This window comes from Orcinus orca, chromosome 14 (genome assembly GCF_937001465.1).
Source record: "Orcinus orca chromosome 14, mOrcOrc1.1, whole genome shotgun sequence".
Taxonomy (NCBI): domain Eukaryota; kingdom Metazoa; phylum Chordata; class Mammalia; order Artiodactyla; family Delphinidae; genus Orcinus; species Orcinus orca.
The window spans coordinates 54101464-54126748 of record NC_064572.1 but is presented as its reverse complement, the minus strand read 5'-3'; the positions used below and the strand labels follow the sequence as shown (position 1 = coordinate 54126748).

The 25285-nt window shown below is 39.7% G+C and overlaps 1 protein-coding gene and 1 non-coding gene across 8 annotated transcripts in view; both read left to right on the top strand.

Annotated features, from left to right (window-relative positions):
• Positions 1 to 22947, top strand: part of PANK1 (pantothenate kinase 1) — a 110772-nt gene extending 87825 nt beyond the window's left edge. For all 7 annotated transcript variants that reach the window (XM_033404853.2, XM_033404849.2, XM_033404858.2 and 4 more), the window contains 5 exons: positions 4084 to 4337; positions 9346 to 9522; positions 10030 to 10153; positions 18293 to 18418; positions 21485 to 22947. In XM_033404853.2, the coding sequence (XP_033260744.1) occupies positions 4084 to 4337; positions 9346 to 9522; positions 10030 to 10153; positions 18293 to 18418; positions 21485 to 21544 (741 nt within the window). In that variant the 3' untranslated portion in view covers positions 21545 to 22947. The remainder of the gene's footprint in view (positions 1 to 4083; positions 4338 to 9345; positions 9523 to 10029; positions 10154 to 18292; positions 18419 to 21484) is intronic.
• LOC117196444 (U6 spliceosomal RNA) lies at positions 2143 to 2250 on the top strand. The gene has a single exon (XR_004476624.1). It is a non-coding gene; the product is annotated as a U6 spliceosomal RNA (small nuclear RNA).
• Positions 22948 to 25285: the final 2338 nt, after the last annotated feature.

Sequence of the window (25285 nt, the reverse complement as noted above, 5' to 3'; positions counted from 1 at the left end):
TTAGAGTTTTCGGTTTGGAAATGATGTTTCCAAATGTATTTCAACTTGAGATAAGAAGACCTGAATTATTTTACTTCTTATATAAAATGCATGTATAACTCATGTTTCCAAAGCATGTTCACACAGCCATCTCACTGGATTCTTGAAAACAGCCCTGCAGGTTAGCCAAGGCAGCTCCTATTGGGGAGAGTATGTGATTTTATTGAAGGCCTGTTGTCACTGTACTGGAGTGGGGTCATGCATTAATCCCAGCTCTTCAGCTCCAAAGTCTGTGTGGTCCTAGGACTAACAGCGTCAGCATCACCTGGCGATATTGTTAGACATGCAATCAGAAACTCTGGGAGTGGGACCCAGCGATCTGTGATTTAACAAGCCCCCCAGGTGATTCTGATGGCACCTAAAATTTGAGAACCCCACTGCACCCATGCTTGCTTGGGTGACTTTGGGACTAGGCAAAGCAAAGTTAGTTTATCATAGTAGTAGTTTGAAAAAAAAATTACTTTTTTTACTTTATTTCTTCCCCTACTTCCGTTATTTACAGAGTTTGAGTCTTAGGGCAAGTTTGGTTTGTTGGTGTTAAGTTTGGGGAATAGTTTAAGCTTAATGATTTAGGAATTGGCAGAACTCATACTTTCCAAAAGTGCTAAGGAGAGTCACAAGCAGTGGGGTGCTGAAATCAGCTCCTACTGGTTCACGAGAGCCCATTGTGTGCATGAGAGCGCATTGTGTCTTCCCAACGCTGTGTTTAGTGACATCGTGTTGGTAGCTTGAAGTTGGCTATGGTGGGAGTGATTATACCATGGAAATTGGTAAATGCTATAAACCAGGGCATTTGCTCCCAGAGAGCTGGTTGTTAAACATTTACCAGCACGCCTTGGTGACAAGGTTATGTTCACATTAGCTGAAGCTTCATCTGCATGTTTGCTGGATCTGATGGTTTTTTTTTTTTTAATTTAAAACTAGCTGCCAGCATTTAAAAATTGGAAGTTTTCACATAAAAATCTGGGTTTCCAGCTCTTGAGAAATAGAATCATTTGGCAACATTAAGCCCTTATTACCACATGGCAACAACGGGCTGCAGTGAATTTTAAATACGTGTGGATTGTCTGTGGGCCACAATCCCCATCATTCTGTTACTTTAACATTTAGTCAAGGGACTTCACTCCTTTATTGGCTCCTGCAGCATTTTCTTTTGTTACCCTGGTATAAAGAAAACTAAACCCAAAGAAAGAGCGTTTCTCCATAGCTGGGATCTGAACATCCTGTCCAAGTAATGATTTGACTCATCGCTTACACTTGGGAGCCTGTCTGTATTCCTGGATGGAAAAGACCTTTGAGGGAGGTCTCCATAGGTCTCCATGAAAGTGACTAATATTTCTGTTTCCCAGTTTGGGGATGCATGACCTCAGGCTTCAGAAATATCCATCCCTCAGTGAAATGTTATAGAAGAGATGTTCGTTTGCTGCTAGCACTTTATTTGAAAGTGATTTTGAGGGGAAAGGTGAGATCTTTCCCTTCAGAGCAAAGCTACGTGCTTTGTTTACTTGCCCTGACAGGTTTTTCTTTTTCCCGAACATAGTTTCAGGATGTCCCCTGAACAGATGGTGTCACTGTTCGTGTTTGTGATGTTGGTTCTGGGCACTGCTGTCAATATTGTTGATGGACCTCCGATTAATTTTTAAGCAGGTGAACCTATGGCCCCAAGACTGGGTGATGAAATCGCTACTTTTCAGTTTGTGGTGATCCAGGAGGGGACAGTTTTCCCTGTTGCATTTAAGAAATGTTTATTAAGCCATTATTATGGACAAGCCTTTGAGCGTGGTGCTCAGGGGCACCCACTGAACCAAAAACAAGCCAGAATGTGACCCACGCTATGAGCGCGTTGGAAGACGTTGATAGGGCCAGGGAATCCCGGAGGATGAGGAGGTAGCGTTTCCATGGCTGTGTCACTATAGTGTTTAGGTCTCCAGATAGCCTTATACCTATAGTATTACCCCCTGAACACGTGAATCATGACATGCATCTCACCCAAAAGTTCCACTTGGTGAAAAATGAAATGTTCAAAATCACTTATGAGATAGATGAACTTTATCACCAAGTGTCATTTAGAACGATTGTTTCTGCGTATCAAGAAAACGTCTAGTGCTCGTTTTGGCGGCACATATACTAAAAATTGGAACGATACAGAGAAGATTAGCATGGCCCCTGCGCAAGGATGACACGCAAATTTGTGAAGCGTTCCATATTTTTAAAGATGTTAAAAAAAACCAAAACGTCTACCACCTTGCTGGTAACCTATTCTAACTAATTCTGCTCTGCAGGTATAGCTTCAGTGGATTTTTGTTGAATGGGACATTCAGGTGAGTGATAAAAAGTCAAAAGTTTTCTTCTAGCTGTTAACTTTTATAATGAAGATGATGCTTTTGGGGCAAAATATCTAAGTATAGTAGTTGTGTAGGTGGTTTCCAGATCCCAGAAGCAGGACTCATTATGAATGAAGACAAGAGAAGAACAGCGCGTTATCAGGAGGCGTTTGCTAGTTGTATCACTTAGGGAAAATTACTTAAGCTCTATGAGCCTTAACCATAGAGTTAGGATAACAATACCTCCTCATAGGGTTTTTGTGAGAATTAAATGATCTAGTACAGGTGCTTGGCATATAGTAAATATAAGTACCAGTTATTATTTTCTTAAAGAGATTTTTTAAATTTAAATTAGAACTTAAAAATGATCTTCCATCATTGGCTCAGTTTCATGTTGGTGAATGTTAGATTCTTTTTTTTTTTTTGGACCAGCAGTAATATCACTCTTGAGGATCGTGAATAAACTTTTGAGGATGCAAAGTACCCATCCTCTGCTAAGGCTAGCCCTCAGCCAGCTTATTCCCCTTTACTTTTTTCCCCCGTACCTAGGAGAATAGGAATTTTTGTTTCATAGGAGCATGAAAGGACACTCTGGGACCACCTCAGCTATTAATAAAAGAGTCAATATTTTTTGAGTCCTTTGCACTTGCTAAGCCCTGTGTTAACATTTTACATATATTATTATCATGTAACCTTCACAATACTGCACTGTGGGTATTATTCCCATTTTACAGAGGAGGAAACTGAGGCTTGAGAAGTTAAGTAACTTGCCCCACATCCCTCAATTAGGTAAGAGTGGGAGTTATAGCTTTCAAAGCCAGGTCTGTCGAACTCCAAAGCCCAGGCTTGGGAAAAGGAGAGTTGGGCTGTGTGGGCTCAGAGGAGATTGTCCCCAGCTCCCAGGCTCACATGCCTCCCTCAGGACTCCGTATCCTGCCAAGAAGTGTAGGAGCCTTTCTGCTTTCAGAACATTTCTCACTTGCCTCACCCTGAGGTATGCTGGGTGAGTGCTCTAACAGTCCTGTGACTGCTCTGACAAATTACCACAAACCTAGCAGCTTAAAACAACGGAAATTTACTCAGTCATAATTCTGGAGGCCAGAGGGCCGAAATCAAGGTGTTGGCAGGACCACACTTCCTTCAGAGACTCCTGGGCAGAATCCATTCTCTGCCTCTCCCAGCGTCTGGTGGCCATCGGCCTTCCTTGGCCTGTGGTGCAGTTCTCCAGGCTCTGCCTCGCGTCTTTACACGGCCTTCTCCTCTGTGTCAGATCTTTCCTGTGTCTCGTAAGGAAACTGTCAGTGGACTTAGAGCCCACCCAGATAACCCAGGATGCCCTCTGCATCTCAAGATTCTTCACTGAATCACACCTGCAAAGACCCTTTTTCCAAATAAGGCAGCACTCACAGGTTCTGAAAATTAGGACATGGACGTAACTTTCAGGGGCAACCCTTCTGCCTACCCCACGTGCTAGTGGCTTCCTTGCCAGCTATCAGGTAGGGTCCTGTGTCTCAGCAGGCACCGTGGGTAGACACGACATCCGGTAAAGGCTGCCTTACCAGTGGAATGACTGGTTCTCAACAAGATTTCACAGCGTGGTGCTTGAAGGATGTTTCCGTGCTTTTCCTGTTCATGACACATGTTAAGTTCAGCTGAAAGCTTCCGGGGGCTTCCCCTGAGGTGGTAGTGGTCTCTCTCACAAGGGTTCCTTCTCTTTCAGATTGCTGACCTTCAGCTCCACAAACTGGACGAACTGGACTGTCTGATTCAGGGCCTGCTTTACGTTGACTCTGTTGGCTTCAACGGCAAGCCGGAATGTTACTATTTTGAAAATCCCACAAATCCCGAATTGTGTCAAAAAAGGCCGTACTGTCTGGATAACCCGTACCCTATGTTGCTGGTGAACATGGGCTCAGGTGTCAGCATCCTAGCAGTGTACTCCAAGGACAACTATAAAAGAGTTACAGGGACCAGGTAAACGTGGTTTCCACTAGAAGAACCTTTTTGTGCTTAAACCCAGGCCTCTTCCTTGAAGACCACTTTCTGAAAAGGTTATTTATATTTAATACATTTTTAAAAGAAAGATCTTACCCTCCTCAGCCAACCAAAAAGGATCTATTGGATATGTTACACAGGGTGATTTATAGAAAGGTTAATAAAACACAGCCTTGGTTGGATACTGGTGAGGTTGTGGGAAAAAGTGTTGCACATACCAGAAATTTTCCCAAAGGCAGACATATTAAGTGCCAGGTGAATGGCAGGGACCACACACACAGTAGAATCCAGGTGGAAGGATGCTTGGGATGGTCAAAGAGGGCTTCTTTCTGGAAGTACCTTGGTGCCTAGCACAGGAAGAATTGCTTGAAATAGTCATTCCAATCAGTGAGCCAGGTTGGGTTTACAAAGAGTGTTTTTTACCCTCAGGTAAATGCTCCAGCTGCAAACTGGAATAGTCAGCACACCTCACAGGGAATTTGGGAGTGCAGTGGATGGGAAAACAGCCCTGCAACTAGAGCAGAGCAGAGTACCATGTTTCTTAATGTACACACTCCCCAAGGGCACGTGGGCTCAGCTTCCTGTTAATGGGGATTCAACATGGGAAAAAGACCCAGGGTCAGAAGTCTTTGAGAAATTGTAGTATAAACAAAATTAAACAGGTTTTCCTTACTTATAAGAAGATTTGGTATGAAGTGTTTCTTCAACTTATTGGAACACAGAGCCCAGTTTTGGAAGAACAACTTAAGGAACTAGTGTTGTGTGCTTTGAAACATGGTATTGAAACCCTTCTTTTTGATAGATGAAGATATCACGTAACTTCTCTGGGCCTCAGTTTCCTTGTTTGTGCCATGAAGTGAGTGAGTTGTTTCTTAGTTTTACAAGCTTTTCCAGTACTGAAATTCTGCAGTTCTACTCACCCGTTAGGAGGAGAGCACTGCTTTTCTCCTGTATTGGCATGACTTGTGATGGGTTCTGCAGACATCAGTGGTTCACCACTGGGGAAGGGAAGATTGAGGCCCCCAGGGGACGTTTGGCAACGTCTGGAGACATTTTTTGGTTGTCACAACTGGAGGTGCAATGATAATGGCATCTAGTGACCAGAGGTTAGGGGCGCTGCTAAGTATCCTACAGTGCATTGGTCAGTCCCCCACAGCAAAAAAAGTATCAAGCCCCAAATGTTAACAGTTAGTGGTGTTAAGAAACCCTGAACCACACATTCTGACCGATCCTGCTTGTGTCCGGAATATAGGCTTTGGTGTGTACGTTAATTGCCGCTAGTCAATACATTTTCTCACTGAGAATACAGCACTAACCTTACTTGCTCACATGAGCATCACAACGGGCCCCGTGGCCTCATTAGGACTGTCAGAACTGTCCGAGACAAACGAAGAATTCGGCTGAGCTGGTTTTACCTTGAGAGAGTGATCTCCTGAGAAAGGTATAATTTTTAAGAAACTACAAACTGCTTCCCCAAAGGAGCCATTGAATTGGTAGAGCTAGTCTCAAGGTAACAACAAGCTAAACATTTTCCAGAATGAGAGATATTTATAATTTTGTTCATTAACACTTAACAAATTCATGAATTATATCACAGGTACGCTCTCTCAAACTTGGGGGTTCTAAGGATCTGGGTTGTCTTTGAATAACAAGCCCAATTGTGACGTTTGATATCTGTCACATGTGCAATAATGCCTGTCCATTCCAGTTACTGGTAAATGCCAGTTAATGATCACTGATTTGCAACATCAACAAATCCTGTGTGGATGCCCAAGCTTCCTTACAAGCTCTCTTTAACCAGTAGTTTTGGAAAGGTGCTGCAGGAGACTGAAGGTTCCTAGAGAGCCCTTTCTGGGGCTGCCACAGGTGGGGGAGGGGAATGAAATATCAAGTCTCTGGGCCCCAGATCTTGTCCAACCAGAGTTGTTCTGCCAAAGGTTTTTTTTGATCCAAGTTAGAAAACCACTGATGTAAACTAGAGGCATACCTCGGAGATACTGCAGGTTCCATTCCAGACCTCCGCAATAAGCGAGTATCGCCATAAGGCGAATCACACGAATTTTTTGGTTTCTCAGTGCATATAAATGTTGTGTTTACACTGTACTGTAGTCTGTTAAGTGTGCACTAGAATTACGTTTTAAAAATATATATGCCTTTATTAAAAAATATGTTATTGCTAAAAAATGCTAACCATCATCTAAGCCTTCGGTGGGTAATAGTCCTTATCGATAGTAGCACCAAACATCACAGATCACCATAACAAATAGAATAATAATTTTAAAATTTGAAATATTGGGAGAATTACCCAAAATGTGACACAGAGACACAAAGTGAGCAAATGTTGTTGGAAAAATGGCACCGATAGACTTGCGGATGCAGGATTGCTGCAAACCTTCAATTTGTAAAAAATGCAATATCTGCAAAGCGTAATAAAGGGCAGCAGAGGAAAATGAGGTGTGCCTGTATTTTGGTCAGCAGTGAACATCTGTGTGTGGAATACACTTTGGGAATCACTGATTTAAGCAAAGGCTTCAGTTTTAATTTTGTTACTCCTACTGTGATAGCTATAACTCTAGGTTTTTTGTTATTCTCATATACCCTATTTTCCCATTCAGCATTTTTATTTTTAGGAAGCCACATCATTACAGGATATCCGTTTTCTTTTAAGCATGTGATTTTAAATGGTTTGTTTCAGTGTTATCTGTAACTTTACTGCATCCTAGATTAGTAGCAACATTTCTGTTGACCAACTCCAATTTTATTACAGAAGTCAACTGAAAAAACAGAACTTAACAGCTAACATTGTTAGAATGTGTAATCTATTAAAAGAGGAATGAAAAGAATTTTAAAACTTCAGTGAAACGAACAGTGCAGCTCATTTCATTCTTTTGGAATCAGTTTTAAGGGCATGGATAATTAAGTAATTGGATTCTTCTACTTCTTCCGAAAATTCCTCACTACAAGTTGGTTGGTTTTTTTTAAAAAAATGATGTTTTGGTCTCTGATTTGCTGAGAATCTTGCTGTGTGTCTGCTGAAACAAACATGTATCTGATTATGAGAGAATCACTAGACTAGAGAGTGGTTAGCAGGTTAAGGAGGTCAATAAAGTGCTCTTCTGCAACCGTGCATTCTTTCCTCCTATCTGCAGTACTCCAGCTGTGCCAATCCATGCTCGCTTTCTCCATTCAACTCCAATTCTGTCTGGAGTCACCTGTCACTTTCCAGTCATACAAAGCGCATGTCCTTTTTCACTCATACCAACACATCAGATGATGAGTTGCCTTCTTTCTAAGTCAGCCAGTGTCTTCAGGTGCCTATGTTTGGAGTTGGTTGTTGAACACCTTGATGAATCCAAATACCTGATATTCAAAGAAAGGTTATTAGTGTGGATGAAAGGAAGGAACTAGAAATGTGAGCCAAGCCTTTTAAAAGAAGATAAAGAGAGAAAACAAGGCAAATTCAGATGACACGCAAACCAAAAAGTGTTCCCATTAAGCCACGCTAGCTTTCTAGGGTAGACTGAAACTAACGACGTCGCATGAGGTGCCCTGTTAAATGTAAATGAAGACAAACTTTCTTAGAGGGAATCCAAACTTTCTACTGTGACTGAGGTGTCAAGGCAATAATGCCCACAGAGCTCTTTTTGTCCTTGTGGTACTGCACCTACAGTTTGGATACGGTGACTTGTGCCCAGCTACCTAATTTTCCATGAGGACCCATCACTTCAATCAAGTATGTATTTTTGTAAGAATCACTATTTAAGAAATATCACAGTTAGTCCTTAGATGTGATTTAAAGAACCGTGTGTCTATAATCTGGTGCCTTCTTGGTAACAGTTATTGACAGTCAGTATAATTTACCCTAAATTTTCTTTTTTCAAATTTAAGTTTTAAAAATAACCTCGATCTCAACTTGAATTTTCTCTTAAAAGCCAGTAGCCAAACACATGTGGAATTCCCAGGGCTAGCAGCTCTTGAGGCTTCAGAACAAATTGATGTGCATTTGCTCTTCTGTCTAGTAGGTAAAGAGTAAGGCCCATTCATGGCCATATCAGTGCTCTTTCCTGCCAGGAGCTCACTGGTGACAGCTTTACTCTGAATCTGCTTTACTTCCCCTCAGGTAACTTTGATATTAATACACAATTGAGTTCACTTTCAACTATCATAATTGGTTTCTAATTTTTTTCTCAAAAGACTATTTTAGAAGAATTTCCCCCCAAACAACTGAAAGCTTTTAAAACATGGTTTGAGCATTGAAACCATTTTAAGATCTTTGTTACTATTCTTTGACTATTGGGTGGTAAGTAAAGTACTAATAACCTTTTCTAGAGTTTACTAGAAAAAAATCCAATATGAGATCCATCGGTGGTTTCCTTTTTGAAATTTTTGAGGAGCTTAAATGAAATTATTTCTGCTAGAGAAGCAAGGTCAGATGAAAGATACAGCTTGGGGGCCAGCTATTCCGCGCAGCGTCCCAGTTCAGTTTTGTCACCACAGAGTTTGTCTCTATAGATATGAACTGTGCTTCAGGTACACACAGTTTCTTTTTCTAAGTATTTGTTTAGCTACATATGTTTGTATTTTTTCTTTTTAATAGAGGTCATTTCTCTGGTTATTTGCTGCTTTCAGACCATGCAAATAAGGGAGATAGATCATGATTTGGCCCCATTTTATAGGTGGGAAGATTGCATGAAGCACTTAGGTCAGTGGCTAGTTCAAGGTCTCACAACGGAAATCAGTGAGAGTCTTTCTCTGGTTTTGTTCTTAAACTTCAGGGCGAGTTTTCCTTGATGTTTCTTTTAGTCTCTGCCCTCTTTTTTTATCCAATCTACCCTAAAGCTCTTTTTCACCCAGCACTTTGATTCAAGTGCCCCTTTGTTTTTCTTCTGTTCTTATTAACCCATATTAGTGATATTGATGTAGTTGGGGACTTGGATGGGCATCTCTTAAAGTAAAACTTAAAAAATAAACCTTATTGTTCCTTCAGTCTTGGAGGTGGAACATTCCTAGGCCTATGTTGCTTGCTGACTGGTTGTGAGACCTTTGAAGAAGCTCTGGAAATGGCAGCTAAAGGCGACAGCACCAATGTTGATAAGCTGGTGAAGGACATTTACGGAGGAGACTATGAACGATTTGGCCTTCAAGGATCTGCGGTAGCATCAAGGTAGAGACTAAGTAGCTAGGAGCAGTAGCGATTAAACACAAGGCAACCTCTCCACCCTGGCTGTTCATTTAGTTGTTGTTTTTTTTAAATGTCAACCCACCAGCCTGGTGCAAGGATCTATGGTATTGGAGCTCAGACTTGATCTCCTGCCCTTGATGAAGCACTGAGATGTTTAGCTCTTGTTGCTTGTGCTTAAAATAAGGCAGCTTTGAAAGAAGGTTCTGGAAAACTGCAACAGTTTCCCCCGTTCCATTCTTGTCCAGATATCTAGAGGCATTTAAATTTTTTTTTTTTTCCCCGTTAATAGCCATGCTACTTTGTCCCTATTAAGAAAAGGGCAGCCAACCATTCATACCGTAATCCTGTCTGCTTGTAAACAATGGTAGCCAAATCAGGTCATTTGAGCTCAATCAGAGTTATTCATAAAGCTTTCCACAGTACTTTGGTGGAAGCGTGGGGCCTGCCTAAGGATGATTTTGAACACTCTCGCTACTATTTCCAACATAGCTTTGGCAACATGATGAGTAAGGAAAAGCGAGATTCCATCAGCAAGGAAGACCTCGCCCGAGCCACCCTGGTCACCATCACCAACAACATTGGCTCCATTGCTCGGATGTGTGCATTGAATGAGGTAAGGCCTTAACCTAGGGAAAGCCATGTGTCATTCATAAACATCGTTTGGCAGTGCAATAACTGTTGACCCTCACAAAACCACAGATCCTTAGGAAACCTGCCCTTCCTCGTAGTCACACCTAGTAGGACATGAGGGGCGTGTGTTGCGGGGAGGGACAGGAGTATGTTTTAGTTTTAAGTAGGCACTAGATGATGACAAACAAAACCGTCTAACTGTGGAAACATGGTAAAAATGACAATCTATACCATAACCTCTCCAACCTCATGGACACACACCTAATGAAGGCTGGCGAAAATCTCTCTGCATCCTTGCAAATAATTGCAGGTAAAACATTCCACTTGCAATATTCGATATTCTCTCTGCTTTCAGCTTCTTTACAGTGTTGCCTTGTGGCATGGAGTTCAAGCAGCATTGTACAGGGCTATCAAAGCACAGAGAGCTTGCTACAGCTGGGGCCAGCCAGAGCCCCAGGCACAAGAAAGGGTGGACCTGATGACAGACCAAGCTTTGGTACCATGTGTTAAAACACCGCAAAATTCCTTTGCAAAGAATGGAACCCTTTTCTGAAATACAAGATGTGTAAAGTAGGTGTGTAATACAGCTGAGTTGTATTAGGAAGACAAGAAAGAGGGGGCATGGAATAGGTAATAGTAGAAGAAGCACTAAAGAATCTAGTAGCATCAGTAGTAGACTTTTTTTTAATATAAATTTTAAGAGAAATATGACATACCTACAGAAGAGGGCTCAAATCACAAGTGTACAGCCTGACGAATTTTCACACACACACACGCACACACACACACCCCCAATACCCACCACACAGATCAAGAATTAGAACATTACAGGTACTGCAGAAACCCTTTCCAACCCCCTTCTAGTTGAATAGTGAACTGTTAAACAGGGTATGAGGCAGTCTTTATAATAGGTGGATGGCAGCCCTTCCTTTGAACTCTGGGGTTACAAGAGAGACATCCTCCTTTCACAATATTTTTTTTTCCACATCTTTATTGGAGTATAAATGCTTTACAATGTTGTGTTCGTTTCTGCTGTACAACAAAGTGAATCAGCTATATGTATACATATATCCCCACATCCCCTTCCTCTTGAGCCTCCCTCTCACCCTCCCTATCCCATCCTTCAAGGTCATCACAAAGCATCAAGTTGATCTCGTGCTATGCAGAAGCTTCCCACTAGCCATCCATTTTACATTTGGTAGGGTAAATATGTCAATGCTACTCTCTTACTTCGTCCCAGCTTCCCCTTCCCACCCTGTGCCCTCAAGTCTGTCCTCTACGTCTGCATCTGCATCTTTATTCCTGCCCTGCCACTAGGTTCATCAGTACCACTTTTTTAAATTCCATATATATGCGTTAGCATACAGTATTTGTTTTTCTCTTTCTGACTTACTTCACTCTATATGACAGACCCTAGGTCCATCCACCTCACTACAAGTAACTCACTTTCGTTTCTTTTCATGGCTGAGTAATATTCCATTGTATATATGTGCCACATCTTCTTTATCCATTCATCTGTCGATGGACACTTAGGTTGCTTCCATGTCCTAACTATTGTAAATAGTGCTGCAGTGAACATTGTGGTACATGACTCTTTGAATTATGGTTTTCTCAGGGAATATGCCCAGTAGTGGGATTCCTGGGTCATATGGTAGTTCTATTTTTAGTTTTTTAAGGAACCTCCATACTGTTCTCCATAGTGGCTGTATCAATTTACATTCCCACCAACACTGCAGGAGGATTCCCTTTTCTCCACACCCTCTCCAGCATTTATTGTTTGTAGAATTTTTGATGATGGCCATTTTGACCGGTGTGAGGTGATACTTCATTGTGGTTTTGATTTGCATTTCTCTAATGATTACTGATGTTGAGCATCATTTCATGTATTTGTTGGCCATCCATATGTCTTCTTTGGAGAAATGTCTATTTAGGTCTTCCACCCATTTTTGGATTAGGTTGTTTGTTTTTTTGATATTGAGCTGCATGAGCTGCTTGTATATTTTGGAGATTAATCCTTTGTCAGTTGCTTCGTTTGCAAATATTTTCTCCCATTCTGAGAGTTGTCTTTTCATCTTGTTTATGGTTTCCTTTGCTGCGCAAAAGCTTTTACGTTTCATTAGGTCCCATTTGTTTATTTTTATTTCCATTACCCTAGGAGGAGGGTCAAATAAGATCTTGCTGTGATTTATGTCATAGATTGTTCTTCCTATGTTTTCCTCTAAGAGTTTGATAGTGTCTGGCCTTACATTTAGGTCTTTAATCCATTTTGAGTTTATTTTTGTGTATGGTGTTAGGGAGTGTTCTAATTTCATTCTTTTACATGTAGCTGTCCAGTTTTCCCAGCACCACTTACTGAAGAGGCTGTCTCCATTGTCTATTCTTGCCTCCTTTGTCAAAGATAAGGGGACCGTATGTGTGGAGGTTTTCTCTGGGCTTTCTATCGTGTTCCATTGATCTATATTTCTGTTTTTGTGCCAGTACCATATTGTCTTAATTACTGTAGCTTTGTAGTATAGTCTGAAGTCAGGGAGCCTGATTCCTCCAGCTCCCGTTTTTCTTTCTCAAGATGGCTTTGGCTATTCACGGTCTTTTGTGTTGCCATACAAATTGTAAAATTTCTTGTTCTAGTTCTGTGAAAAATGCCATTGGTAATTTGACAAGGATTGCATTGAACCTGTAGCTTGCTTTTGGTAGTATAGTCATTTTCACGATATTGATTCTGCCAATCCAGGAGCATGGTATATCTCTCCATCTGTTTATGTTATCTTTGATTTCTTTCATCAGTGTTTTATATTTTCTGAGTACAGGTCTTTTGCCTCCTTAGGTAGGTTTTTTCCTAGGTATTTTATTCTTTTTGTTGCAGTGGTAAATGGGATTTTTTCCTTAATTTCTCTTTCTGATCTTTCATTGTTAGTGTATAAGAATGCAAGAGATTTCTGTGCATTAATTTTGTACACTGCTACTTTACCAAATTCATTGATTAACTGTAATAGTTTTCTGATAGCATCTTTAGGATTCTCTATGTATAGTATCATGTCATCTGCAAACAGTGACAGTTTTCCTTCTTCTTTTCCAATTTGGATTCCTTTAATTTCTTTTTCTTCTCTGACTGCTGTGGCTAGGACTTCCAATACTATGTTGAATAATAGTGGTGAGAGTGGACAACCTTGTCTTGTTCCTGATCTTAGAGGAAATGATTTCAGTTTCTCACCATTGAGAGTGATGTTGGCTGTGGGTTTGTCATATATGGCTTTTATTATGTTGAGGTAGGTTCCCTCTGTGCCCACTTTCTGGAGAGCTTTTATCATAAATGGTGTTGAATTTTGTCAGAAGCTTTTTCTGCATCTATTGAGAGGATTATATGGTTTTTATTCTTCAATTTGTTAATATGGTGTAGCACATTGATTGATTTGTGTATATTGAAGAATCCTTGCATCCCTGGGATAAATCCCACTCGATCATGGTGTATGATCCTTTTACTGTGTTGTTGGATTCTGTTTGCTATTATTTTGTTGAGGATTTTTGTGTCTATGTCCATCAGTGATGTTGGTCTATAATTTTCTTTTTTGGTGATATCTTTGTCTGGTTTTGGTATCAGGGTGATTGTGGCCTCATAGAATGAGTTTGGGAGTATTCCTCACTCCAAAATTTTTTGGAAGAGTTTGAGAAGGATGGATATTAACGCTTCTCTAAATGTTTGATAGAATTCGCCTGTGAAGCCCTCTAGTCCTGGACTTCTGTTTGTTGGAAGATTTTTAATTACAGTTTCAATTTCATTATCTGTGATTGGTCTGTTTATACTTTCCAGTTCTTCCTGGTTCAATCTTGGAAAGCTGTACTTGTCCAAGAATTTGTCCAGTTCTTCCAGGTTGTCCATTTTATTGGCATATAGTTGCTGGTAGTAGTCTCTTATGATCTTTTGTATTTCTGTGGTGTCAGTTGTAATCTCTCCTTTTTCATTTCTAATTTTATTGATTTGAGTCCTCTCCCTTTTTTTCTTATGAGTCCCTGGCTAAAGGTTTATCAACTTTTTTTGTCTTCTCAAAAAACCAACTTTTAGTTTTATCAATCTTTGATATTATTTTCTTCATTTCTATTTCATTTATCTCTGCTCTGATTTTGTGATTTCTTTCCTTCTACTAACTTTGGGTTTTCTTTGTTCTTCTTTTCCTAGTTGCTTTAGGTGTAAGGTTAGATTGTTTATTTGAGATTTTTCTTGTTTCTTGAGGTGAGCTTGAATTGCTATGAACCTCCCTCCTAGAACTGCTTTTGCTGCATTCCATAGGTTTTGGATCGTTTTGTTTTTATTGTCATTTGTTTCTAGGTATTTTTTTTTATTTCTTCTTTGATTTCTTCAGTGATTTTTTGGTTATTTAGCAGTGCACTGTTTAGCCTCCATGTACTTGTGTTTTTTACTGTTTTTTCCTGTAATTGATTTCTAATCTTATAGTGTTGTAGTCAGAAAAGATGCTTGATACAATTTCAATTTTATTAAATTTTCCAAGCCTTGATTTGTGACCCAAGATGTGATCTATTCTAGAGAACGTACCATGTGCACTTGAGAAGAAAGTGTATTCTTCCACTTTCAGTTGGAATGTCCTAAAAATATCTATTAAGTCTATCTGGTCTATTGTGTCACTTAAAGCTTTTGTTTCCTTATTTATTTTCTGTCTGGATGATGTGTCTATTGGTGTAAGTGGGGTGTTAAAATCCCCCAGTATTATTCTGTTACTGTCAATTGCCTTATGTATTGAGGTGCTCCTATGTTGGGTGCATAAATATTTACAGTTGTTATATCTTCTTCTTGGATTGATCCCTTGATCATTATGTAGTGTCCTTCCTTATCTCTTGTAACAGTCTTTATTTTAAAGTCTATTTTATCTGATATGAGTATTGCTACTGCAGCTTTCTTGTGATTTCCATTTGCATGGAATATCTTTTTCCATCCCCTCACTTTCAGTCTGTATGTGTCCCTAGGTCTGAAGTGGGTTTCTTGTAGACAGCGTATATAAGGGTCTTGTTTTTGTATCCATTCAGCCAGTCTGTGTCTTTTGGTTGGGGCATTTAATCCATTTACATTTGAGGTGATTGTCGATATGTATGTTCCTATTACCATTTTCTTAATTGATTTGGGTTTGTTTTTATGAGTCTTTTTGTTCTCCTGTGTTTCCCACTTAGAGAAGTTCCTTCAGCATTTGTTTTAAAGCTAGTTTGGTGGTGCTGAATTTTCGTAGCTTTTGCTTGTCTGTAAAGCTTTTGATTTCTCTGTCGAATCTGAATGAGATCCTTGCTGGGTAGAGTAAGGTTGTAGGTTTTTTCTTTGTTGTAGGTTTTTCCCTTTCATCACTTTAAATATGTCCTGCCACTCCCTTCTGGCTTGCAGAGTTTCTGCTGAAAGATCAGCTGTTAACCTTATGGTGATTCCCCTTGTATGTTATTTGTTGCTTTTCCCTTGCTGCTTTTAATAATTTTTCTTTGTATTTAATTTTTGATAGTTTGATTAATATGTGTCTCAACATGTTTCTCTTTGGGTTTATCCTGTATGGGACTCTCTGCACTTCCTGGACTTGATTGACTATTTCCTTTCCCATGTTAGGGTAGTTTTCGACTATAATGTCTTCAAATATTTTCTCAGACCCTTTCTTTTTCTCTTCTTCTTCTGGCGCCCCTATAATTCGAATGTTGGTGTGTTAAATGTTGTCCCAGAGGTCTCTGAGACTGCCCTCAATTCTTTTCATTCTTTCTTCTGCTCCCTGGCAGTTATTCCCACCATTTTATCTTCCAGCTCACTCATCCATTCTTCTGCCTCAGTTATTCTGCTAGTGATTTCTTCTAGAGTATTTTTAATTTCAATTATTGTGTTGTTCATCATTGTTTGCTCTTTAGTTCTTCTAGATCTTTGTTAAACATTTCTTGTATTTTCTCCACTCTGTTTCCGAGATTTTGGATCATTGTTACTCTGAATTATTTTTCGGGTAGGTTGCCTACTTCATCTTCATTTATTTGGTCTTGTAGGTTTTTACCATGCTCTTTCATCTGTAACATATTTTTGTCATTTCTTTTTTTTTTGATTGGTGTGGCTGTATTCCTGTCTTACTGGTTGTTTGGCCTGAGGTGTCCACACTGGAGTTTGCAGGTGGTTGGGTAGAGCTGGGTCTTGGTGTGAAATGAGGACCTCTGGGAGTCCTCACTCTGATTAATATTCCCTGGGGTCTGAGCTTCTCAGTTAGTCCAGCGGTTTGGACTTGGTGCTCCCACCACAGGAGCTCAGGCCCAACCTCCAGCCTGGGAACCAAGATTCCGCAAGCCACATGGTGTGGCAAAAAAAAAAAGAAAGAGAAAAAAAAGGAGCAGTTCAATAACAAAGAATAAAAAATAAAATAAATTTAGAAAGATAAAAATATATTAGGAAAAATAAAAATATAATTGAAACAAATGCAACAAGGTAAAACAAATCCACCACAGAAAAAATGAAAAAAAGAAGGAGGGGGAACAAGCCAAAAGGAGCAGAATAATAACAAAGTATAAAGAACAAAATAAAATTCCAAAAATAAAAGAACTGTTAGAAAAAATGAAAATATAAATGAATCAACTACAAGGTGAAACAGAACCCCAATCTAAAAGAGGAAAAAAGAAAAAAAATAAAAAGCCTTGGCTATGGGGGGCAGAGTTTAGGCAGGGGGTGGAACTTAGGCAGGGGCGATGCTCAAGCGTGGGGTGGGGCCTCTGCTTAGGACCTGCGCAGAAGGGGAGAGGCAGCATGTCCAAACGGGAGCCTCTGGAGTGTGGAGTTCCAGAGTTTGGAGGTAAGGCCCTGGGTGAGGGCGTGCGGCTGGGGTTTATGCCCAGCGTGTTAGAGGGGGTCTCAGAGGGGGTCTCCGAGTGCAGAGGCAGGGCAGTGGCTGGGGGTATGGGGTGAGGCTTGGGCTCTGCAGGGTAGGAGGGAGGCTCCAGGGCAGAGGATTAGGCCTGGGAGCCCAACAGGCTCCCCAGTGCCTCAGTGGACAGGGAAAGCACTGGCCACGTTCCCTTCCCTTCCTCCATGCCTACCCCCACCCAGGGTCTCCCCTGTCCCTGCTGGACCCCTAATCGTGGGCCCACCTCCCACCCCTCTACCCAGGGAAAATTTTCACAGTGGTTAATGGGTTCATGTATTGTTAAAGCTTCAGACAGTTAGAAGGCGATGTTCCCAGACCCTGGTTGCTCTTGATAGACTGAACAGAATAATGCCAGCTCCCAAGACTCCCTTCCCTTTGATATGAGTGACCATAGCAACTGGCTCTGTGAGTGAGTGAGGAGTGAGCAGTGTCTGTGTGGCAGATAGGCTGAGCTCAGTGTGAGGGGTGTGTTCAGAATACAAATCTGTATCCGCGACAACAAAAATATAAATGTATTATTTGTTATATTGTAACCCACATACTGACCAAACAGGATATTTCACCATATATCCTAAAGGTAGAGACTGGGTATTGTTTCTTTTTTGTATTCCCAGTGTTTGGCATAGAGCAACCTGACCACAGTTGTTAGATGAATAACCATGCCGTAGCCATTTAATGTATTGAGTTGGTTGGGAGTTCCCTGGTGGCCTAGTGGTTGGGGTTTGGAGCTGTCATTGCCATGGCCCAGATTCGATCCCTGGTCGGGGAACTGAGATCCCATGAGCCACGTGGCATGGCCAAAATATTTTTTTTTAAAAATGTTTTTAATAAATAAAATTTTAAAAATAATTTATGAGTTGGTAATAATATATTTTATAGTTGGAAGTTTGGGGGATTTAAGGAATACACAGGCAAATTTAGATGAACTCCAGTTTTAATTTCATATGTGAATGTTGGGAGCTGAATTTCATATCAGATCTAAGGCAGCCTAACATAATACCTGTAAATGAGCCCAGTATTAGTCTCTGCCTCCCCCAACCAAATTCTCCCCCTCATGTTCTTGTGGAATGCATTCTGAGGTTTGTTTGACTTCATCTTGGAAATCCTGAAATAATTCCACTTAAAAAAAACAATTCACTCTGCAAGGTCCTGGAGTACAGTGATACACAGCACATTGGGTCTGTTGCTAAATGTTATTTTTATGTCATGGTTCCATTGTTTTTCTTTCATTTTTTTTTTTCCAGAATATCGACAGAGTTGTGTTTGTTGGGAATTTTCTCAGAATCAATATGGTCTCCATGAAGCTGCTAGCATATGCCATGGATTTTTGGTCCAAAGGACAGCTAAAAGCTCTGTTTTTGGAACATGAGGTAGGTTGAGTTCACATGGACTTAATCGTCCTACATGGAAGTTTTTGGGTTGTCTAACATATGAGCGGGTTCCTTAGTTTGCATTTATGCAAAAGATAAGGAAGAAGATTATATAAAATGGAAGCTCTATTATCCAACAATCAGGACTAGTAGATGGTTAATTTAAAAAAACAGAAAAAATGTTTAAATGATTAATCATGGAAAAATATCTTCCTACTTTTACCATTCTATTTTACTATAAAATGTATAAATGTTCATTCACTCACCAATTTCTTGATGTAGGACCAAGACCTATTTTTGAGCATGGGTTCTGCTGATCAGAGCTTTGTAATTGTCTTTTTTTTTCCATAATCCACAAGTATTATGCAACTTTTATGATACCTGGTTTGTTTCTTTAAAGTAGATCAAGAAATTAAAGATACTTATGAAGCAATTTGGTTGCAGAGTCATTCTAGATTTTCCCAATCTTTCATAGGTAGGATCCACCTAAACAGAGGGCAGTGGTTTGTGACTACTTTTTTCAATCTTTGTTTCATTTTTTTCCATTTTTATTGAGATATAATTGACATATAGCATTGTATAAGTTTAAGGTACACAACAATGATTTGATATATGTATATACTGTAAAATGGTTATCAGTGTAAGTTTAGTTATCGTCCATCACCACACATTGTTACATTTTTTTGTCCTTGTGATGAGAACTTTTAAGATCTACTTTCCTAGCGACTTTCACTTGTTAACTAGCTTTTTAATCTTTCTCAAGAATTTAACTGGATTTTCAAAGAGATGACCATTCATCTTGTACTCTTTTTATTGGTTTAGGTGGCATATAATTACATTAGATTATTACATTAACAATCAAACTGTCATAAACAAATTTGAGGATAAACACAGGTGACTCTTGGCAAGTAAACAACTCAGCTGGTGAGAACAGAAGTGCTTGGGCTGCTCCGAGTAGCCTGGTGGCCTTGAGAGGCTGGTGTGCTAGCCATTAGGCAGCCTGTTTACAGAAGAAGTGGAGTGCTCCGGTTAATGCAAAGGGGCCCTTATATCCAGTTTCTACACTAATACAAATCGGAGGTTTCTAAAACTGAGTGGGGAGCCCTCATCTCTTCCCACCTCTTCTATTCCCCTTCAAAATCAATACTGTAGAGAGCAGCTGTTTATCACGGGAGGTACCCAAAGCCTTGGGTATATTGCAGCAGAAAGAACATTGGGAGAACGAGTGTCATAAATTTTAATTGTAATGAATAACTACTGTGGCATTTTTCTCATCTCCAAACTGAATTATTTATTTGAAAAGTTGCTGGTGCATTTATAAATTATTTAGAGCTCTCTAAGCCTATGTTTTGTTTTATTAAAGCATCTAAAACAATACGAAGTTAAATACCAAATAGTTAACTGTTTAACTGTACTAAAGAAAGTTTTTGTTTTTGTCTTTTTAAGGAGGCTAAGGCATGAAGTGATATAACTTTTTTACGGGGGGCGAGGGCAGTGGAGTCTCAGAATTTTCACTCCCCCTCCTCCAACCAGAGCAGCTCCTTTTTTATCTGCTTAGTTACCGATTTCCCTTGTAAGATTTTGTTTAAAAAAATAATTAAAATGAAAAAGAAGACCACTCTTCTAGCCCATCTGGTGTTGCCATATTTAGCGATTAAAAATCTAGGACACAGTTGTTTTACCTGGCATTTATCTGGCAACCCTAAGTTTAGATCCTCTTGGACTAAGGCAGAAAACAAAGCCTGGAAGCCGTCAGGGATTAAAAGCCATCTACAAGGGCACACAGGGAGTTAGTTGATGGTAAGATAAGGAAAAAGAGCCAGCATTTGGGGGAAACCTACTTCTCTGGATAAAAAGGCATCCCTTTGTACAATCTTAGGCCTCTGTGAATGATGGCTTTGGTTTGTTACTAAGTATCATAACTCAGTCTCTATGGCCGATGAAAGTAGAGCAATTTTATATCTCCTTGTAGGTGTTTCTCAGAAATTTCTCTACCTTCTTAGGTTCACTCTCACTTAGGCAGGTCTTCCTGGAGGATATTATGGAGAGAGGACTTTTGGGAGGTGCTGGTGAGGTGGCCTTCCTGCCCTGCCTGGAGTCCTCACTCACTCAGTCCCACTCACTCCACTTATGTAAGTGCGCGTCTCCTAAGAGAAGTAGTGTAGCCAAGCCGTTGAGAGCACAGGCCCTCACTGACTTGGAGACCTTAGGCAATGGCTCTACCTTTCCATTTCTGTTTTAGCTTTTGTGGAATGGGGTGATAATATTATTTGTCTCATAAAGTTACTGTGACGATTAAGTGAGGAAATCCATGTACATTTCTAGCATATAGTGAGCCCTCAGAGGGCAGCTGGCAGGGAGGCAAAGATCCTACCATGTAGTGTTCTGCCAGATGCCACCCATTTCGCAGTAAGTAACTGTTGAGTCAGGCAAATACCAGAGGAGGAGAGTCTCTTGGCTTTTGGAAACCAGCTTCTCTAAACATTTCCATTTTTCAGCTTCCTTCATTTTCACAGATAACGTGAGCTTTTCCTTTACAGATGAGCAAAGGGAAACTTAGCTGATTTAGATGCCTTTCTGGGATCTACTGAGGGAAGCTTAGAGCTGTACCTTGTGAGACATTACAACTTTGAAGTCAGATAGATTTGCGATTGAACCCTGGCACAACTCATGTGACCTTGAAAGGGTAATTTACTTTATTACTTCCCATTTCTCATCTGTGGAATGGGAGTAATGTGAATTTTGCCATGACAAGGATTAAAATGAAATAATCCTAATCCTAAAAATCCTAAAAATTGTCAACACTGATGTAGTATACACTGTGGGGCCAGATATTTTTCTACGCACTTTACATCAGTTAATTTATTTAATGTATATAAACAAATAGCTATCCAATGCATTTATTATTATTATTATTATTATATCATGTTTCATGCCAGAGGTCAGGTTTTAAGTTTCTTGTATCTATAGCATTAGGGGGCAGCATTCCTCGAATTATGAAAAACAGTAGGTATTGGACTAAGGTTCAGAGATAATCGTACAGAAGTTTTCTCATTGTTGTTGTAGGGTTATTTTGGAGCTGTTGGGGCACTGCTGGAACTGTTCAAAATGACTGATGACCAGTAGAGATGGGACAGGGATCCAAGCTCTGCGGCTGGAGAGGGTGAAAGCCACTGTGGGACGGAAGCCAAGCCATTATGGCAGATGAACCTGCTGGATTTGTAAATAATTAAAATCCTTCTAGCTGATCTTTTCTCTTGGGTTTTGAGCTTATGATTCAAAATGGGGAATACAAGAGTTTTTTCTGTATACTGTATTTTTTAAAAAAATATTTGTGCAGCGTGGCCAAACCTACCAATCTTATGCATTGACTTTGAAAAATGATATGATGTTTAAGAAGGACCTGAAATGTAAGTGCTGTTTATTTTTCTTCTGGGGTTTACTGATCAGTGTGGTAATTTTAACTTCATTTAGTAATTACTCTAGGAGATTTTACCTTGACTTATATTTTTCATGACGTTTCATGATTTGCTGTTGGTTTCAAATGAAACTACAAATCTGTCATGTTTTACTGTGAACACTATTTTGTTTGTTTGTTTACCTTTTTGGGTCTCGTTTTTTCTGTTTGAATGTCTTAGGGAAAAAGAGAGTCCTTCCCCCTGTTTCTGTCCTCAGATGACTCCCCGTCCCCCCTCCAATACCGTTCTTTAATGTAATTGTTCATATTAATCAAGGTGCTGACCAACTCAATACAAAGTTAAGCACGAGATCTAAAGCTCTCAAAAGTGCCCTTGAAGAGAAAACTCTGAAAAAGTGTTCATGAATTTAGTGAGTCTGGCAAAAGTTGAAAATTATATGCAATTTTGTCGTATCCCTTATGAACATATAGTGTTGCGGTAGATTTATTTTATGTTAGGTTATGTTAAATTGAAATGTTCTCTGATGAGGTGTCCTCATCCATGCACAGCGTATGAATGGCAACAAATCCTTGTGCAAGATATTGGGATTTACAGGGGAAAGTCTCCCGGTAGATTAACTGTTCACGTTGGGATGTTTAGGAGAAGTCATGGGTTGAGATGTCATGTGGTAATATCTGTGTTTTGTACATGTACGTAGCTAGGAGCTTTGTAACAAGGCGTCTTAAATAATAATAAAGTTGTTTTTTATTTGAAATATTTTAAACTGTATTTCAATCCCACTTTCTAAAATTAAAAAAAATTATTATACTGATCTATATATTTTTTTTCTGTTTGAAAGATATCATTGGGACTGATGGGTAACTTTCAAATGAGAGTCTTATACAAATACTGAAACACATGAGATCTAATGATTTAGAACTAATTAATCTTTTGAATTGAGCATATTGCTGAAAGGGATTTTTGAAGGACAGTACAATTGCTCCATGATGAAACTTTCCTTCTCTGCCTCTGGGCACTATCTTTAATTTCCATGTCTTCAAGTCTTGAAGAAGTTGATGTTAATGGAAGTATTCACTTGTCTGGTTGAAATAAAGCCTGTTTCTGTTGTGATTTTTTTTAGTGTATATGTTATTTTCATTTCTTAACCTTTATGTCCATCTTATCTGCTTTTGTATCATAAAATGAATATGTGTTGTACTTTTGCTACTCTACATTTCATAACTTGAAGCTTTCACATAAGCATGGTAAGGTCCAAAACACTGTGTCTTCAGTTGAAGCTGTAGCCCTATGCAGGGTTTTTTTTTTTTTTTTTTTTTTAATGTAGCTTTATTGTTCTTATACAACTAACTCCTTATTCCCAAAAGATCACTACTATATTTTGTTATTCTGAAAGAGTTCCAAAATTTGGTCATCACAATTATATTTGATCAACTTACGTCTGGCTTAAAACAATTCAAGCAATTAAGATGCTCTTGAAAAAGGTAAGTGTGAAAATCCACATATCCTCTGTGATAGTACCTTTTTTAGATTGTTCTCTTCTGCCATTCCTACTCTCATCTGTTAGGGAATAGCACCCGTTGGATCATGGTTCTGCAAAAAATAAAATCAGGGCAAGTTAGTATGACTACATAATTTTTTAATTATCTGGAATTACTTGATCTCTCATTACAAATGTTTAAAACATGAGGAGATAAATTACTCCGTTATACAAATATCAGTTAAATGTTGTTTACTTATAGCCAGCATTTTTTTTTTTTTTTAATGAGGGAGTTGTAGCCTGAGGAATTTTTTTACATTCACTTGAATTATAGAAACTTTCCTTTGTCTCAACATCATGAAGAAACTTGGCAAGACTAAAGAATTTTTATCTTGAACTCCATGAATTCAGGGTGACCAGGTGGTCCAGAACATGACTTTTGGTTCTGAGACAGCTGCAGTTTTGATCCAGCTCAGCTATTGGCAAGCTTTGTGGACAAGCTGCTAACCCTCTCTCTAAACCCTAATTTTCTCACTCATAAAATGGGGCAAATAGTAGTTTTTACCTATGTATTTAAAAAGCTTAGCACAAGGGCTAACACATAGTAAAAGCTTCATTAATGCTAGCTATGCTGGAAAAAAAATAGATGTTTGTAAATTAATGCATTAAATCAATGATTTCTAAACTGGAATGTGGGGAATCCATTTTAGCATAAAACATCACACAGATCTGCATATGCTAGTACACGTCTACAGCCCCATATCCACACTTCCAAAATCCCAAACTCTTAACATTTCTCTTGACAGAAAAATTCAAGACAGAAAAAGTTGATTTGAGCATTATTTATCATTCTTTGGCGGGCTCTTCACATGTTTTGTTGCAAAGCTATTAATGTGTGTTTGATTACAGGGTCTGCCCGAGACCCTACCAGAGGTGTTAATTAAGTAGGGAGCAAGGGCTTCCCTGGTGGCGCAGTGGTTGAGAATCTGCCTGCTAATGCAGGGGACACGGGTTCGAGCCCTGGTCTGGGAGGATCCCACATGCCGCAGAGCAACTGGGTCCGTGAGCCACAACTACTGAGCCTGTGCATCTGGAGCCTGTGCTCCACAACCAGAGAGGCCGCGATAGTGAGAGGCCCGCGCACCGCGATGAAGAGTGGCCCCTGCTTGCCACAACTAGAGAAAGCCCTCGCACAGAAACGAAGACCCAACACAGCCAAAATAAATTAATTAATTAATAAACTCCTACCCCCAACATCTTCTAAAAAAAAAAAAAAGTAGGGAACAAGTCTGAATCTTAAAACAGAAGTGGTCTCAAGAGTTTCAGATAAAGGACTCATGGAAAGATTTACCTGTATTCTTCAGCTTATGTACTTTTCCATATTCCATATTTACATGGATTCAGAGTCCCTTTGTTGGGAACCATTGTTACAGGTAATTTATACTTGACATCATTCAGTCATACAAGGAATATTAAGAAGTTATTTTGTGCCAGGAAGGAGCACTGAGTAAACTAGGAGGAATAGGATACAACCCCTGCTGTCCAGTGTGGGGAAGACAGAAGTCTTAAACCAACACATATAATTAAGTGTCACAGGTGTCATTCATTCATTCATTCACAAATATTCACAGCAGTGAACAAAACAGACCCATCCTCACAGACCTTACATTCTGGAAGGGAAGACAGATACATTCCTAATTACATAATGTTACATCAGTACTGCAAAGAGAAAAAGTAAGGTAGAGGGGCCTCAGAAGGAGGTAATTCTGTTTAGAAAATGAAAAGGGGATTGAAACTTCTCTGGTTAGAGTGCTCAAAGACAATCTCTCTTAGGAGGTGACGTTGGAGCAGAGGTGAATAAAGCTGAGAACACACCATGGAAATAACCTGGGGAAAATACTTTTACTCCTGGAAAATGAGAATGGAGGTTGTGAAGACCTGTAAGGAGGCCAGTCTGCCCGGAGTAAACAA